This window comes from Aphelocoma coerulescens, chromosome 13 (genome assembly GCF_041296385.1).
Source record: "Aphelocoma coerulescens isolate FSJ_1873_10779 chromosome 13, UR_Acoe_1.0, whole genome shotgun sequence".
NCBI lineage: Eukaryota > Metazoa > Chordata > Aves > Passeriformes > Corvidae > Aphelocoma > Aphelocoma coerulescens.
This window is the reverse complement of record NC_091027.1, coordinates 3,740,841-3,758,675: the sequence shown is the minus strand read 5'-3', so window position 1 is coordinate 3,758,675 and position 17,835 is coordinate 3,740,841. Positions and strand designations below refer to the sequence as shown.

General features: G+C 62.9%; 1 protein-coding gene across 2 annotated transcripts; it reads right to left on the bottom strand.

Moving 5' to 3' along the window:
• Positions 1-879: 879 nt before the first annotated feature.
• Positions 880-17,588, bottom strand: RNF44 (ring finger protein 44). 2 transcript variants are annotated; one of them, XM_069029132.1, is made up of 11 exons: positions 17,437-17,588; positions 5,499-5,679; positions 4,890-5,106; positions 4,211-4,378; positions 3,861-4,037; positions 3,513-3,674; positions 3,311-3,435; positions 3,061-3,148; positions 2,796-2,917; positions 2,608-2,707; positions 880-2,377 (listed from the first exon to the last, which is right to left on the bottom strand). In XM_069029132.1, exons 2-11 carry the CDS (start codon positions 5,603-5,605, stop codon positions 2,315-2,317), a joined length of 1,329 nt encoding a protein of 442 aa, XP_068885233.1. In that variant the 5' UTR covers positions 5,606-5,679; positions 17,437-17,588; the 3' UTR covers positions 880-2,314. The 2 variants fall into 2 exon arrangements, with proteins under 2 accessions (XP_068885233.1, XP_068885232.1); XM_069029131.1 differs by lacking the exon at positions 17,437-17,588 and adding an exon at positions 9,794-9,836.
• Between the last annotated feature and the right edge of the window lie 247 nt (positions 17,589-17,835).

Below are 17,835 nucleotides of genomic sequence, written 5' to 3'. Positions count from 1 at the left end.
ACAGTAAACAGTCCACTATCCCACCACAGGAATTCATTGGTAAACAGTGGTATCTACAGCGCAGTCAGCAATCACAAACACCCTAAATAATTGTTTTTTAGTATTTTTTTTTTGTCGTTTTTTCTTTTTGTTATTTTTTTTTAAATGATACTTTTAGCTGCTCATTGGAATAAATTCTGCAGCACACGAGCTGTGAGCTTTCGAGTCGCCGTCAAAGGACCGTAAGGCTTTCCTGGCTCCCTGGGCACCGCGAGGGCGGGAGGGGAGGAGGGGGGCGTCTCCGGGGGCACGAAGCCGGGGACTCCTTTGGTTATCTGTCACTGAGTGAGGGACGGGGAGGGGGCCGGGGTCCTGCCCAAGGGGCACCGAGCCCAGCGGTGCCGGCGCCCGTGCCACGGCGGAGCGGGTGGCGCCGGGCCGGGGCCCTCGGCCTCGACGCTCCGCATGGAGGGCGGCCGCCGGAGAGGTGGGAAAGGGCGGCGAGGGGGGAGCCGGCCCGTAGCCCGCCGCTGCTCGCCGCCCTCCGCGCCCGACCGGGCAGCGACCGGGGCCGGCTGACCGGTGGCTGGCACTGCCCTCCGGCCCTCGGCGTGGGGAGCGCCGTCGTGCCCACCCACGTTCCAGGCGCGGCCCCTCACCTCGCACCCGGCCGAGCCACCGCCGGGGGCCAGCCCCGTGCCTGCCCCCCGCCCCGCGGGGAGCCGCCCCCTCCCACCCCGGTCCCTTGCACACGCCGCCGCCGCGGGCACGGACCCCGCGGGGACGGCCCTGAAAGTCTCACGGTCCTGCTGTGGCGTTGCGGACATGTGCAGTACAGTGCATGGCAGTATCAGCTGAGCACAAAAACCCCTCTCCCCACCCCCCCTCACCCCACAGCCGGCTAGACGTAGCCAAGACCACGTTCCAAGCTGGTCAGACATGCATGCATATTTGTGAACATTTACATAGGGCTGGCGTCCGCTCGGAGGCTCCCAGGCGTCAGCGACGCGCCACGAGGGGAGGGCAGTGCTCTCACCACCGCCCCTGCCACCGCCTCCCGTCACCCTCCTCGCTAATTAATCATGCAAAACAACGGCCACGCGGGATTGATGGAGCCGGGCGGCGGCGTGGCGGCTTCTCCCCCGGCCCCTGCATGGGCAGAGGGGATACGGCGGCAGGGGGGCTGCTCACAGCTTCCCCCGCACCAGCCGGGCCAAGGCCTGGGTAGCACTGAAAATACTCCACGAGGTTATGAATAAACCCCCCCCGGCTCCGGGGGCCACAGCCCAGCCCCTTGCTGCCCACCGGCCGGGGACACCGCGCCCGTCCAGCCAGCAGGACGGGGCACGGGGCTACCTCGATTTACGTCCTCGGGACAGAGAAACGAGCAGGAGCCGGGGGCTGGGCAGCACACCGGGGACACCACACGCCCATGGCCCCAGGGACGAGGTTGGTGTCCCCTCCTCAAGCCTGGCTGCCTTGCAGGATGCCACATGGCCTGGCCCCGGGAGCTGCACTGGCCGGGCACAGGGGAATGAACAGGGAGAAGGGCCAGGGCTGTGCCAGCACCATCCTCCCACTGGCAAAAGACCCCAAGCAGCCACAGCCCTCTGGGGGCTCCCCAGGGCAGCCGAGGCAGGAGAGGGGCCGTGCCGGGCTGCGTGCGGGAGCGGGGACAGAGGCATTGCTGTGTTCCTGCCTTTCTGCCCCAGCCACGCCACGGGGTTGCTGGTGTCCCACCTTGGCCGCACTCCGCCAGCCACCTCCTCCGGCTCTCCCCGGGGCCGGCCCGGCGCTCCGGCTCGCAGTGCTGCCGGCATCAAACCCGCAGCGCTCCCTCCTCTCTCCTCCCCGCGTCCTCCGAGAGCAACGCCGAGGGGAGGAGCCGCCTGCACACCCCTGGGGCAAACGGCCAAGGAACCAAAAACTTGACAGAAATAAAAATGAAACAAGGAAAAAAAAAAAATCGTAAAAAAAATAGTGACAAAGGGAAAAACCACTAATTCCCTAGCAAAGTACAAAGACCTGGAAAGTGATGGAGCAACAACAGCGTCTTTGGAGCACAGAGGGCACGGCCACGCACCTCCCGCCTCCAGCACAACACGACTCGGGGCCCTGGGAGCGCAGCGGGCAGGCGTCCGGCCGAGTCCGTGCCCTGGCGGGGAGGAGGAGGGCTGGCCGGGAGCCCGGACTGCTCAATGCTCACCACATCCGAGGAGAGGCTTTGGGGAGGGGGGGTAAGCGCAGGGTCAAGCCCTAGCAGCGGGCAGCGGCCCCCGCCCCGGCCCGGCGTCCTCGTCCTCTAGCGAATTGTGCGGCACAGCGCCTGTCAGCCTCAGTCCGCCTCCCGCTGCACCTCCGACGCGTCCGCCCGGCAGATCGGGCACGTGCGGTTCGCCTGCGGGCAACCAGAGACAGAGGCAAGTGAGCGGCACCCACTGGACCCACCATGCACCACTGGCAAGGCTGGAAACACATCCCAGGAGTGGCTTACCCAGCCTTGCACAGTGCTGGGCCCCAGCTCGCAGTGCGCACAGGGAGGGAACTGAGGCCACCCAAAAGGCAGCACCCTACCCCCACGGCACCCCAGGGAGTGACCCCGCTCCCCACAGCGGGCACAGGCAGTACCTTTAACCATTTGTCGACACACTTGGCGTGGAACTCGTGGTTGCAGGGCAGGACGCGGAGAAGCTGCCGGGCCTCGAAGTCGCTGAAGCACACGACGCACCTGGGGGAAGCAGCCGTCAGTAGGGCCCCAGTGCCGGTCACAGCCCCCCACCCCTCACAGGGTCTGCTCAGACGGGTGGCTCACTCACAGGGTCTGCTCAGACTGGTGGCTCTCAGGGTTGAAGCGGTAGGATGGGAGGTGCTCGATGTCTGCTTTGGTGAGTCCTCGTGGCTTGGCCTCCCCCAGCCGCTCGGCCAAGTTCAGCAGTGCCTGCAGGGAGATGCAGAAGCCAGCTCAGCTCGTCTCATGTTCTGGCACAGCACCCCTCCAAGGCTCTCTCCTCCCAGAAGAGCAATCAGCAAACCCCCCCAGCTCTCCCATCCCATCACTGTGGGGAAGCCAAGCCGACGCACCTCGTAATTCTCCATCTCTACATCATCCACGTCCAGGTCTAAGCTGATCGTGGGCCCCACGGCCGTCGGCGAGACAGGAAGCATAGAACTGGGGGGGAAGGACAGGGCAGTCAGCATGGGGCCACAATCCCCACCCTAGCATCCCCAGGGGGCAGAGCCCTCCCTCTGTGCCAACACAGTGCCACTGTGGCCCCCATCCACAGTGCCACCCCTGCCCTACACATCCTACAATATCCCCACCAGTACTCACAGGAAATAGGGCAGGAAGCTCGGATAGTACGGAGGAGGCGGCGGAGGGGGTGGCGGTGGGGGCAGCGCCTGTTGCAGCCGGTACCGCTGGGTGTTCAGCCGCCGGGGCATCATGTGGGGGTATGGCTGCAGGGAGAGACGGGGCACTCAGAGTCATGCCAGCCCTACAGTGTCCCCAACCCTTCCACAGGACAGGGACTCACCACGCCAAATGGCAGTTCTTGGTGCAGCGGGTCGTGGGGGAGGTAATGCAGCGGCATGGAGGGCGACAGCGTGGGAGCGTGGTGAGACGGAGGGTACGTGAAGCCTGCGATGGGGTGCTGCTCCCCTCGCAGGTCCACGTCATTGTCTATCCTCTGCAGAGGCTGTGGGGGAAACAGTTAGGCTGGGAGGAGCATCCCAAATTACACCTTCCTGACGCTATGAAGACAGAGGCACCCTGGGCACCCTGCACACCACCCCCAGCTTAGACCCACAGGGGTGGCAGAAGGACAAGACCCCAAAGCGGTGGGCACGTCACATCCCCAGCCCGTCCCTCCACCCCAACTCACCATGCGTGGATGCTGGGCTTGGAGAGGTACGAACTGCCCCAGGGGGGCCATGTGGGGCGGCTGGTGGGGGGGCACTGGTGGCGGGGGTGGGTGCAGGATGTAATGGTCGCTGGAGATGATGGGGGGGAATGTCTGGTAGGAGACGGGAAGTTGTTGCATGGCACATGCCTGAATCAGCTGTGAGGAGAGACAGAGAGAAAAACAAGGATCAGACACCCCTACCCCCTCCCCAGGGCCTCCGAAGGACCCTGTGCTCCCAGAAACTTGCACTACAGTGGGCTTAGGTACCCACACGACTTCTGGGCACTCACGGCCCAGGCTGTCCCCAGGCGTCCCCTGCTGTGACTCACCGGGGGTGGGAGGCAGCAGAGCGGGTAGTGCTGTCCACTGAACATCACTGAGCATGCTGGGAGCTGCTGGGTGCTGCACCCAGGGATGTGCTGGCCAGCGTGGATGGGGAAGCCTTGCGTCGTTACGGTGGTAACCGTGTAGGAGAGAGGGACAGGTCCCTGGTGCACCTGAGGACAAGGTGCCGAGGACACGGTCAGGGTACAGCCCTGGCTGAGCTGTCCCTGTCCTGACAGGGTCATAGCAGCAGGATGCTGGGCACTCAGCACTGGGACAAAACACCTGGCATGCCCATCCTGTTGGTGTGGCCAGAGGAACAGGCTGAGTGAGGGCTCAGCTTGAGGGAGTTCTGGACCCCTCTTTCCTCCTCAAAGACAGGCTGACACAGCCTCGAACACATCACCATTACCATGGATGATGATGACAGTTGTCACATGAACAACCCTACGAGGGGACTCTCCCCAGCCCCTGGGAGGAGGGACCACCCTGGACATGCCCAGCAGGCAGAGGGGCCCCAAGATTTAAATGCTAAAAGAACAAGAGCACCAGCAGGCTCAGGGCTGGGCGATCCCAGCAGCAAGTGCCCAGAGGGGACCCAGGGACAAGTCACCAATCCAGACACCAGCCCAATGCCACCATAGGATCACACTTAGGAGTGAGGCTGGGGGCTGCAGCACCTACCTGGTCATGCAGATCCACCATGAATGGGTTCTGGTGGGGCGGGTGAGCGGCTGGGTGAAGCATTCGTGGCGGCGTGCTGGGAAGAGCGTAGGCGCGGGGCTCATCTACAGGGATGTGTGGCTGCTGGGGGAAGGCAGGGTGCACCTGGGGCTCATCCTGGCCCAGCAGGGTTGCCAGAGGTCGGTCGCGTCGTCCCCACTGACGCCTGGCAGAGGGGCTGCGGGGCCACCGCAGGAGAGAAACAGAGCAGGAGTGACCCCCCAGGCCAGGGGGGCACCACAGCCCCAGGCAGGATGGACACAGGAGGATTAGTGCCAGCCCAATGCCCAGGGTGAGATGCTCAGGGCATTGTGCCAGGCCACATCAGGCCGGGCAGCTCCAGAACCAGCTTCTCTGCTCACCCTGCAAATGCCCTCTCCGTGTCCGCAGCATAAAAAGGACCCCTGCTCCCCAGGGACCCCTCATCTGGGCCAGGTGGATGTGCTCCCTGTCAATGTTCCCCCAAGCCCCACTGGGAGCCAGTGCCTTGCCCCAGCAGGACCAGAGAACTGGCCCCACGTCCCCACGTGTCACAAGGGACAGGGCTCCGCACCACCCTGCACCCCGTACCTTCGCCGGAGGTGGTCGGGGCTGCTGCAAGGTCCCCCCGAGAAACGGCGCTGGGCAAAAGGGGCAGAGGGCGGCCGCCTATTCACTGCCAGTTCCCATGGTCGCATTGGTGACGTTGGGAGACGGATGGGCACACGGGACCTCAGACTGAAGGCAGGGCAAGATACCAGCACCTTGAATTCTGCAAGAGGGACAGCAGGTCATGGCACTGTCCCCCCACAGCTCAGTCTGCTACTCCATCCCCACAAGGATGGTGATGCTGACAGCTGGAGCTCTTGCTGCTCCTCTACCTAGAGCTGCACCCACCCCATCTCCTGGGGCTGGATATGGCACTGAGAGGGGCTAGGAAGAGCTTGTCCCCAACCCCCTTGTTACTGTCCCTGCCCTTCATGGCCAGAGTCACCCCCCCATGCACGATACAGACACAGAGAGAGAGAGAAGCACTTATTCTTGGCACAGAGGAAAGAAAGTGATGAAGAGCCCGGTGGCTAAGGCAGCATCCCAGCCTGCTCACTGGCCAACAGGGAGCCTGAGCAGTGGCATGGGGAGTTCCCAGCAGGTCCTTGATGCTGCTCTGTGCTCTGGGGGGTGCTCTTTGTTGCTGGTCTCTTGCACATCCTACTCTGGAGTGACACTGCTGCCCCAGTGACAGGCGCAGGGGCTGGTGGTGGCAGCGAGGCACATGGCCCTTCTCTGTCAGGGCTGTGCACTTCAACTCCCTGCTGCAAACGGTGCAGCCACACATCCCCATGGAGCAGGTGACAAGCATGGGCTCTGCTGAAGCCAAGCATGCAGCTCTGCTCCCCCAGCTGCTCCCCAAGGCAATGGAACAGGGGAAACAGTGCCCTGGCCCTGCCCCATCTCCCCTCCTGCACCCAGCCTGACTGGTGTTCCTGTACCAGAGCCCCTTTCCAGGACTCAGCTCGAACCCTCAGTCCCAGTGAAGCCTGGCACTGCACAGAGGAGACATCTGCATTTGGGGCTGGGCTTCCCCAGGCTCTGCTTTCCCAGGTCCCAAAAGCCTCCCTAGGCTCTGTGTATGTCCAACATCCTCCCTGGGCACCCTCCCACTGCCCAGCTTCCTTCAGCCTCCACAGGCCCGGGCCAGCACACGGCAGCAGCCACAGCCTTGGCACTGCAGCCCACCTGCCCCTAAATCCAGCTCACTGCATGCTGGTGAGGTCCCCCTGAGAGCAGCTTCTTCAGCCCCACCTCCTCCTCAGTGCCCATGGCAAAGACACACTGGGGACAGGAAAGACAATTCAGGGACCTGGAGCCTGGGGAATGCTGCTCAGAGGGGGGATCTCAGCCCAGCAGGGAGAAGCTGCAGTGTCACTTTTGGGTGATGGGTATCAACAACCACCGGGGCAAGTCCCGTGCCACACACAGGTCTCTTCTTATCCTCACCCTCATCTCCACGCTACTGTGGAAGCTGAAAGCAAATTTCTCTCTTTGTTTTGGCAGGAAAAAGGAAAAAAAAAAAGCAAAAGCCACAGGCTGAGCCCCCCAGGAACCTGTCTGTGACTGTCACCAGGAAAGGGTGGTTCCTGGAACAGGAGGTTCCTTCCACACCGAGTTTATTCTGCCCACCTCAAAGCTCTGCCCAGCTGCAATGTGACCCTGAGTGGGCTGGGGGCCAGAATGCAGCAACAGCCCAGGTTTAGCCCCACTGTGAAGAACCTTCTCTGAGGTGTTACTGCTTCCAGTTCCACATCTTCACTCTTGGAGCACACGTGGTACCAAGGTCCTGTGTGATCCAGCTGGGACCTTCCAGACCAGGCACCACAGCCATCGATAGGCTTGGGGATGGGCAGCACGTCCGCAGAGGAACACTGAAGCCATACAGGGGCTCGCCTGTTCCTGGGACCTCCAGAGCGGGGGGCTGCCTGCGCTCTCGGAACCCCAGGACAGCATCCCGAGGCAGGACGGCACCCCCGACTTGCGGGACAGTTTTGGCCCGGCCCCCGTCCTGCCACAACCAGCACCCATAAGGTGCCCACCCTCCTGTCCCGAGCGGGCACACCCGGCTCCCTCCGCGCTCATGCCGAGCAGGGTGACCGCGACCCCGCGGAGGCCACCGCAGCTCCGAAGCGAAGAGGATCGCGGTCCCGCAGCCCCTCGGAAGGGCGGAGGGAGGCGGCTCCCGGGCCCCGCCGAGAACAAAGTTAGCAGCGCGCCAGCGCTCACGCCCGGTGCCATCTGCTCGGGCAGAGCCGGGCTCCGGGGCTGCCGCCCGCCCCGGGGGTCCTGCCACGCCGCTGCCACCCGCCGCCGGCTCCGTCCCGGCACCCCGAGCTCTCCCGTGGCCCCTTCCCCGCCGTTCCCACGCGAGCGCCGCCAGCTCCCCCCGGGAGCGGGGTCACCGCTGGCCCCGCCGCACCGGCAGCCCCTTCGGAAGGCCGACCCCGACCCCCAACCCGACCCCCCGATCCCGGGTGTCCGGGACGGCGGCTCACGGCGGGGCGAACAGCACATCCCGGAGCGCACCGACGAAGCACCCACCGTGCAGCACCCCAGGGAGGCACCGCGGCCACCGGCACCCGGGAGCGCACCCCAGCCCGCGCCCCCCGCCGCGGAGCCCTGCCGGTGCCGGTGCGGAGCTGTGGCTTTAAGAGCGGCCGCTCCGGGGCCATGTGCTCGGCGCCAAACAAAAGCAATAACAAAGGCGGCCGCCGGGCTCCGCCGCCGCCGCCCGGGGCAGGTGCCGCCGGGGGTCCGGGGGCCGGCCCCCGCCCCCGCCCCGCTCCCGCCCCCCCCGGCCCGCACGTACCTGCACCGATGGCCTGGGCCGCCGCTCCGGTGCCGCTGCGGCGCCCCCGCCCCCTCCCTCCCGCCGCTCTTTGTTCGCCGACGCCGGGCCCGGGCCTGCCCCCCCCGCCGGCCCGCCGCCGGCCCTCCCCTCCCTCCCTCCCGCCCGCCTCCCGCCGGGCCGGCCCCCCTCTCCGCCGCCGCTGTTTCCGGTGCCTCTTTGTTTTCCGCGGCGCGGGGCGGCCGCGGCGGGCCGGGGTGTGCGGGAGGCGCCTGTCCCTTTAAGAACCAGCGGGACGCACCGCACCGAGTCACAGCGCTCGGGGGCACCGGGGGCGCGCGCCTGGCGCGGGGGGGGAAGGGGGGGGCGCCCGGGGGCACCGGGGGGCGGGGGGGGGGCGGCGCGGTGTGCGCGCGTCCCACGTGACCAGGCGTGTCACGGTCCGCAGCCATCTTGGAGCGCGGGGCCGCCACGCGGGGCAGCGACCCCCGCCCGGGACCACCGAGAGGGGCCCAGAACGGGGGAAACCGGGCACCCCCCAGTTTCTCAAGGGGCTTGGTGCCGCTACCGGCCACCTCGCCCCGCTGCGACAGGCCTTAAGGCTGGTGGTAACGTACCTGCGCCCCCGCATCGCTCCCGGGCCCCTGGTCACCGGGCTGGCAGCTCCGTGAGCCCGGTGGGCCGCGGGGACGGCAGCCCCGTGTGCCCGGGAGTCGCCGTGTTTCTGTGCTGGTGGGCAGAAAAACCCGGGGGTGGGCAAGCAGGGACTCGGCTCCCCGCCACCTCCCGCGCTGGGACGGGAGCATGGAGGAGCTGCTCCACTCCCGCTCAGCACATCGAGCCCTCGCCCGCACCAACAGCTCTCCCAGGGCATCTCTAGCCAGTTCAAACTTTCATGCACCAGAAAAGCCTCCTACTCTCTCACATTATTTAAGCAAGAAGCAAGAACTACTCGGACCATCTCCTGCACACCTGCAGCTCACCTGAGGGCTGGTGGCTAATGCTGAGAGCTGGACACCGAGAGGCAGAGCCACCGGCTCCCCAGGAACTGCACACCAAGAGGCCAAGTCACCAGCTCCCAGGGAACCACACACTGGGAGGCTGTGCCACCGGCTCCCCGGGAGCTGTACAGCAAGAGGCCGAGCCACCGGCTCCCCGTGTGCTTCAGCAGCACCGCTCAGGCACCAGCCAAATCCCCGTACTCAGGACGGTGCATCGCAGCAGCTCCACTGAGCGCCAGATGCTGCATCCGAGCCAAATTTCCCCCGGTTACAACGCACACTTAGAAATTCCCAGGTAGGCGAGCGAGCCAGCCGGCAGCCCTGATGTAATGCCTATAAACCAGCCCTCCCCTGACAGCTGGGCTTTAAAGTGCTAACAACCAAAAGGGAGCTAATTAATTTGTAGCATCACCCCTTTCAAAGAAAACCTCAGATCGACGATTTAACAATTCAGTAGCTCATTGTTGCGATGAGCAGTCAGATTCAGCTTTGCCCGATTCCAGCCCTGCGCCCAGGTCCCTTCAGGCCCCTCTCAAGGCTCTCACCTCTTCACCCCAAATCCAGGCATGCAGGAGGAACTACACCAGGCTCGAGGATCCTCCAGGACACAGAGCATTCTGGGGCAAGATCCCTCTACCATGACTGTCAGTAGCACCACGGCCAACTGCTTCTGTCCCCATGGTAGGAGACACACGGGACAGGAAGGCAGCACAGCAGGGCAGACCTGTGATGGTGTCAGAGCCACGCACTCAGGCAAGAACTCCAGGAGGAAGAGCCAAAGGACTGAATCAGCCCAAACCTGAACAACCACCCTCCAGGTCTGTTCCACCACAGCCTCTGCTTCAGGAGCTGGGGACTACAGGGAAGAGAAGGAAAACAGCACTCTGTCCTTTGACCTTGCCATTGTTTGTGGGCAGAGGCAGCACTGCACCTTCACAAGGCTGACAGGACACAGGCAGAGCACCGGCAGCAGGCAGAGGCCACAGATGGTGGGTGGGTATCTGTGCACACACTCCCTCCAGACCCGCTCCAGCATCACCAGCTCCCCCACGGGCAGCAGCTATCGATGTCCTCAGGACAGCATCAGGAGAAGCCATCGATGGAACACAGCTCACATGCTGCACATGCTCCCTGCCCAGCCAGGCTGGACCGTTCCCATGGCACAGCCACACTGCACACGGCTACGCCCAGTGAGGATGGGGCACCACACATCCGGCCACAGGACCAGAGCATGTGGAAGCAGCTCAACCCACACTGTCTCAGGGACACAGTCATGCACACAGACACCAACATCACAATGCCCCAAGTACAGAGCTCTGCCTGAAAAACCATGTGAGGGGCCCAAACGATGCTATAGCAAGGCTGGTCACTGCTTCTAGGCCAGCACAAGGGGTCCCAGCCACGGAGACCTGTGACACCCCTAGTGAGTGGGACAGCCAGTAAGCCTTAGAAAGCTCTCTACCTGCAAGGGGCTGCTCAGGCTGAACCTGGCTGCTCCACAGCTGACAGGTGGCCCATCCTTTCCTTCAGGATAGCCAGGGGCCAGCAGGACGAAGCCTCCCCAAGCCCAGGCTCTTTAAGAGACCATCTGCTGCCACAGACATGCCACCTCCCTTGCCCCATATATAGGTCAGGTCTGACACAGGATTAGCCAGGGTGATCCAGTGGTGAGAGCACATCTCCCACTGGAGGCTTGGTCTGCCCTGTGTTCTCCCCAACACTCAGTGTGCCAATGCTTCACCTCCACATTCTCCTGGGCCTCTCACACGAGTTCAGTGAGAGAAAGAGGCCCCAGATCCTTCTCTTTTCTCCCCCGGCCCTAGAAAAAAAGCATGAAGAAACCAGCATCTAGCACACAGAAGCTCTCAGACTGCAAGGAGGGGGGAGCAGCAGAAGTGTCCCTACCCTATCCAAGGCCCAACACAAGCACCAGAGGACATGGGACACTCCAACATCAGCAGCTTCTCCACCGTGGAGATGGGGGAGCAAGGAGCTCCCTCCCTGCTCCGCACACCCGGTGGAGCCGAGTTCACTGGCAGTGGAGGCAGGACGCCTCCGCCGTGATCACACACCACCCACTCCCACCCCCGGGCTGACAGCACTCCCATCAAACGCCTCCAGCCACACACACGTGGAGGATGCTGACATGAGGAGCGAGTAGCTGCACAGGCAGCGGAACTGATAACGCCCAGTTTCCTGTCGATCTCTCCCACGTGGATTCTCTGATGTCTAATAGCATGGATGAGCTGCACTGCAGAGGGAGAACTAGCAGCACCTTCCTCCCTGAGAGCCAGAGCCTGTAGCAAGCCGAGACCTTGGAGGCAGCATCCACACGTGACACCTACCCCAAGTGACACCATCCAGCAAGTTCAAAGCAGAGTGAACACTCACAAATAAACAGTAAGCTTGCAACAAGCCTTCATTTCCTTAGGACAGGGTAAATAATCTGCAGAGATCTCCACCTTCCTTCACTTGCCCTAGAAACACCAGCACGACCTGAACAGCATGACCAGAAGGCTGCAGGTGCAGCAACTGGGTCCAGCTTGGCCACCTCTGTAGCTCAGCAGCATCAAGGAATGGGTTGTGTCCTCCTCTCACCTGGGTGGCCTCTTCTCCCCTGAACAGAAGCACACTGAACTACACACACCTCTGTCTGCCCAGGCATTTTGCAGCAGCCAGTTCCACAGCTCAGTTGCACATGGGTGGGAGAAAAAGAGCAAATGCCACCATATCCATCCCAAACCTGCTGCCTGGGTAGCCTCCCCAGTCCTTCCTTTCCTTCCTACTATGAGACACTGCACTTCACATCTCCGTACTCCTCTGCCCTTCACTTTTAGTTCTCATTTCAGACAGCCCTTTCCTAAAACAGACCCAATCTCTCTGGGACAGAGCCAGCTTGGGGAGGAGGGATCACCCCACTTTCTCTTCCCCACACAGCATCCCTGGAGTCCCCACCTCATCTGCCACCTCTCCACAAGCATCTCTCTGAGTCCAGCCCTCTCTCTACATGCTGTGGACAGTGTTAATGGCATCTGTCAAGTGAGCAGCCAAGGGCAGGAGCAGCCAGACTCCAAACACCTTCCCCACTGCTCTCCACTGCACTCGGGCAGAGCAGTTCCTGCAAAGGGATACAGGCAGAGCCAGGAGCTGGTGGATGGCAAAGAACAGTTTTGTTACCGCTCAGCCAACGAAGCGTCTCTTGAAAGCGCTAGTGACAGTCAGGAAGTTGGGCTGGGTGGTTTGTTTTGCATTTTAAGAAGCCTGCAGGGACACCGACAACCTGCAACGATCATTTTCAGAAAGGAGCTCAGAGAAACTCAGGATTTTCAGCAACCATTTACCCTCCTTTGTCCTTGATTTAAAATTTGCCAAGAGGCTGCTTACAAGATGCACCAAAACAGGGAGTGACCACTACCCTAAGTGCAAAGGAGGTTTGCTGCAATACGTCCCCGTACATCACTCAGAGAACCCCACACCAGTGCCTGAGGTTGGTTTTAAGAGCAAAAACATGACTTTCAAGCTGACAGCCCCCGTGCACAAAGCGCGACTGTGCAGTGACAAGAGAGCAGCCTGGGGCACAGGAGCTGCCTGACCTCTGCTACAGCTCTCGCCGGCAGATTTTTATTGTTCACCACTCTCCCAAAGCACAGGCACAGATAGAAAACCAACTAAGACACTTGGCTCAAAATGCAAACGCAGCTAGGGAGCCCCACCAGCACAGCAGGGAAAAGACAATCTGCCGGAGGGGACCGCGCCTCAGCATTGCCAGGCTTGCGGGAAGAAGGACCACAAAGTGGGCCCTCCCTTCCCAGGGGCAAGAGCAAAAGATGCCGGAGGCCTGGATCACCATGACACAGGTTCACCCAAGAGGAAGCAGCTCCTAACACACAGCACTAGAGGCCAGTCCTCTGCTCTGCATGGTTGAGCTAAAAACCTTCATCCTGCTTTCCAGGGTAGCCAAAGAAGACCCAGAACTACAGCTCTGCAGCCAGTGAGGGCACGTCTCCAGGGACCAGCCTGCAGCTGGAAGATAATATTCCCAAGGCCTGCAACGAGCGCTGCTTGTTGGGGACACTGCTCAACCTCGCCCTCTGCCATGCACACAGCCAAGTGTGGAGACCTCCCAAACCACCCCGCTCCAGAAAACCCAGACATGCCACATTGGCCATGGGCCCTATGGACTGCTTGTGCCCTCCAGGAAACAGCTCCTGCCCTGAAATGCTGAGGACTTGAAGGTGCAAGCATGGAGGAAAGGATAAGCACCATGGTGCAGCTCTGCTGCCCACAGAGTCGGCAGGCTGGGTTCTCCCAACACCCTTGTGAGCTGACAGCACAGATCCACAATGCTCCCCTCTGGAACTGACCTGTGTCAGGGAGCCACGCAACATCCTCATGCAACTCCATGACCGCAGGGCTCAGGGCCTGGCTCTCCCAAGTTCCTGCACCAGTGTCAGAGGGCCTCTGGGAGGACTCTCCAGCACCAGCAGCTTCCTTGGATGTTTCAGCAGTCTCTGAACACATCAGACTGGCACCCTACGGACTGTGCCTGCCTGGTGGGTACACAAACCCCTTGGCCAAGTAATCACCCACACACGGCAGGTGGCAAACCATGTTTCTCCAGACTGGTCCAAGCAGGGAGCCAAGGGATGGTGGGAAAATGCTGTGCACCAGCTCCTCAATAAAGAGGTGAAAACCCCAAAAGCATCCAGAAGCCAGGCTTTTCTGCCGAAAACCAGCGCCGTGCCGCCTGCCACCACCACCTCCCGAGCCGTGCCCTGCGGCCGGCCTCACGTGATGGTGGAGTGGATGCACACAGGAGGAGTGGCTGTAGTGACAGCGTTACAGCTTGTGTCCAACACACAGCTGAGCCCAGCAAATCCCAGCGCTCTGCAGCTCTCCTTTACAAACTCCACACACTGCGCAGGTACAAGGGCGTCAGCGAGAGCTCAGTGCCCACAGCCCCGGGAAAACGATACCTGGAGGGAGACAGCCCAGTGAGCACAGGGCTCCCGAACTCTCTGATGTCCACTAGCACAAGGACTGGCCCACGCCAAGCCCCAGGGACAAGGAGAGCTGTTCTTACGCCAGCCACAATTGCCCAGGGCCAGCCCCTCTGCTATTTCAGCACACATACTCCTGGCAGGATAAGCAGAACTTCACCCTGTCCAACTCTGCTCCAGGGAACTTCATATCACTCCCTGCTCTACCCTGGGTAGCAGAACTTGACCAGTTCTGCAGACATCTGGGAGAAAAGTGCTATGAGCTGAAGCCCAGCCCTTACCTGCCAGCTGTTATTTCATTCCTCTAACAGGTCCATAAACCAAGGATAATTAAATCTCTCCTAAACTCTCTTCCATTTAAAATAAAAATCTATAGTCCCTATTTCATTAGCTGGCTCTGGGTTTTACAGCTTGATCAATTCCCCTCACAGAGCCCTGGTCCCGAGCAGGCAGATGCAAACACGCAGCTTCCACGGTGAGGATCAATGGGATTCGCAAAGTCTCCTCTCCCCATTCCTTGTTCCTTGCTCACCAAAGGGAGCCATGCAGCACAGCAGGTAGGGACAGTGTGTTTCACTGCTCAGGGGAACACCACTGCCACGCATGGCTTCAGAGGTTGGAGTTAGCACCGGGCAAGAGCAGAGGCAGCAGCGATGCTCCCTCTCCAGTGAAGGGGCCCCCAAGAACACAGCCATGACCCTAAAGGCGAAGCAGCCCAGCATGCCAGCAGGGTGACATCTCCCTGTTTGTTCACAGTGAAGAGGGACAAGGCTCAGCTCCCACAGCTGACAGCTGAGGCAGAGCCCACCACAAGCACCAGCTGGGAACCAAGAGCAGCCACCACCTCTCTGACCTCCCTGCACACAAAGCGGAAGAGACTCGTCACTGAGACTCAGGCACACAGGCTCAGTGTTTCCTGCTCTTCCCAGCTCTCTGCTGCTGCCCTGCCACACAACACCTTCCCCCTGCCAGCCCACCAGGGATCCAGATGGCTCTCGCCACCCCTGCAAGCCTCTCCCTCTGCTGCAGCAGGAGCTTCCAGAGCCTGGGAGCACATGCAGGGACCACAGCAGCTGCCAGAACTGCACTGAGAGCATCCAGGCAGAGCCCACAGAGTGGACATCAGAGTGCTGGGCAGCCCTTGGCCTGGGCCAGTGCCCAGGTGCTGCCCAGCACCTATCACATCGTTTCCCTCTGTTCCAGGTGCATATCCCTTCCTCCCTCCCACCTTTGCTCAGCCAGAAAGCAGCAAGTTGCCACAGTCCAAATCCTGTCAGTGCCAGGACACACCATGGTGGCAGCCCCAGGGGAAAGGTCCAGCAGCCCCAACTCCAGTGAGCTCTGCCCTGGCCACACAATGCCAGTGATGGACAGACCACACCACCAGGGTCCAAATCCTGATCTGTACTGGAACCAGCTGGTACTTGCCACGGGATATCAGGACAGATTTCTTGGACACAAAACAGCCACCACTCAGAGTGCCCAGCTCCAAGTAAGGCTGGGGGAACAAAGCTTTGCCATCCCACCGAGACTCCTCACATGGCTGCATGCAGGGTGGTGGCACTGGAGCCTCCCAAACACACACAGGTGCCTCCTGCCTCACCTCCCATGCCAACACCTGCCCTGTCTCAGCTGGCACCGTGTCCCGATATGGGGGAAGCATGGAGGGGGCACAGTTCACCTGCTAAACCTAACCTACTGCTCGAGGGGTGTGACACCACCTGGCCAGCCCCAGAGCAGACACCCAAAGGTGACAAACAAAGGCGCCCAGCAGGCACTCCGCATTAGCAGTATTTTTAGACACCACTATGGAGCCGGCCTTATTATTTTCATTGCAACGTGCATAATTACCCACCATGCACCGCAGTGACATCAGACGCAGCCGGCTCCCCTCCGACAGCTGCTCCTCCTCCCGGGGCTCCTGCCTGGCCCCGGGGACCCACCTGCCCCGCCGGGCTCTGCCCTGCGCATCTCCCCGAGGCACAAGACCCCACCTCGAGGGGGGCCTCGAGGTCCTGGGGCGTCAGAGCCGACATAGGCGCAGGTGACAGAGAGATGGAGCAAGGCACTGGCACAGGACAGCAAGAAGGCAAGCGCAGGGATGATCTCTGGAGCCGCAGGCACATACAGCCAGTTGTGCTGGAGCACGGGGCCGGTGCAGAGCTGGTGGACAAGGTACCAGCGCAAAACAGAGCTGCGCTCCTGGGAAGAGGGGCTGTCCCCACACGGAAAGACAGCACCTGCCTGGCCGCAGAGCTCAACTCCTGCCCGGGAGAGCAAACCCTGGAGCGCATCCCAGCCGCCCACAACGCGGTCCCACACGTCCTCCGTAAGACAGGGCTGCCACGGGCCCCACACGCAGCCCACGCTGCCAGCACAGATCCTGCCGGGCCGGTGGCACGGCTTGTCCCACTGCCACCACCCCGGGTGCCACTACCCCCACCCTGTCACTTCGGGCTCGTTTGTTTCCTACCTCCTCCCCAGGGACAACTTTCCGAAGAGTTTCACCACTTCCCCTCCCGCTCCCTGTCCCACGCCGGGGCTTGCCCCGAGCTGGCACAGTTTACTGGGTCCGGGGGAACGGCGGACGGGACACCGCGAGATGCCAAGCGGGAGGACACAGCACGAGCCTCAGCAGCAGCCCCTGACTCCCGCCCGGCCGGGGTCGCGGGAGCCCCCGAGAAGGGGCTCCGGCCGGGGCAGGCCCGGACATCCCCCGTGGGCGGCAGCGCTCCGGCTCCGGCTCCCTCCCCGCGCCCCCCTTGTCCCCGCGGGGCTCCCCGAGCAGCGGGGGCTCCTCCCACCGCCGTGCGGCTGCACCGGGCCTGGCTGCGCTTTACGGCCGTTTCCCCGAGCCCCGATGCCCCGGCAGCCGCCACCCCCGCCCGCCCCGGCCATCCGCCCCCTCCGCGCACCGGGCCCGGCCCGGCCGCCCCCGCCGTACCGGGCCGCGCTCGCTCCTCCACCCGCCGCACCGGGCCGCGCTCGCTCCTCCACCCGCCGCACCGGGCCCCGCCGGCCCTGCATCCGCCCCATCGCTCTGGGCCCTGCCCGCCGCCCTCCCCGTCCCGCTGCCCGGGGGCTGCCCTCCACCTTCCCCCAGCCCCGGGCCCTACCCGCCGCCTCCCCCTGGTGCCCCGGCCCTGCCCCACACAGCCCGGGCCTGCGGCCGCCGCCGCGCCCCGTACCTTCGGGAGGCGCGCCCCCGGCGCTCGGTGCCGTGCCCCGGCGCTGCCCGCCGCTCAGCCCGCTCGCATGGCGCGGCGGCCGGGCCCGCCGGGCTCCGTGTCCGTCCCGGTGCCGGTGCCAGTCCCGGTGCCGCTCCCGCTCCGGCCTCAGCCCCGCCTCATGGCGCCCCCGCGCCCGCTGCGCCGATGGAACCGGCCGCGCCGCGCTGCCCCCCCCCGCGCTGCGCAGATGGGCGCGCCCGCCGCCTCCTGCCGTAATGAGCCCAAGAGCGGCGCCACTGAACCTCACGGCGGAGCACTTCAGCCGTAATGCTCCGAGTGGCAGCGCAGTGAACGCCGCCCTGGGCCGAGTTGGGGACTCACAGAATCACAGAATCACAGAATTATTTAGGTTGGAAA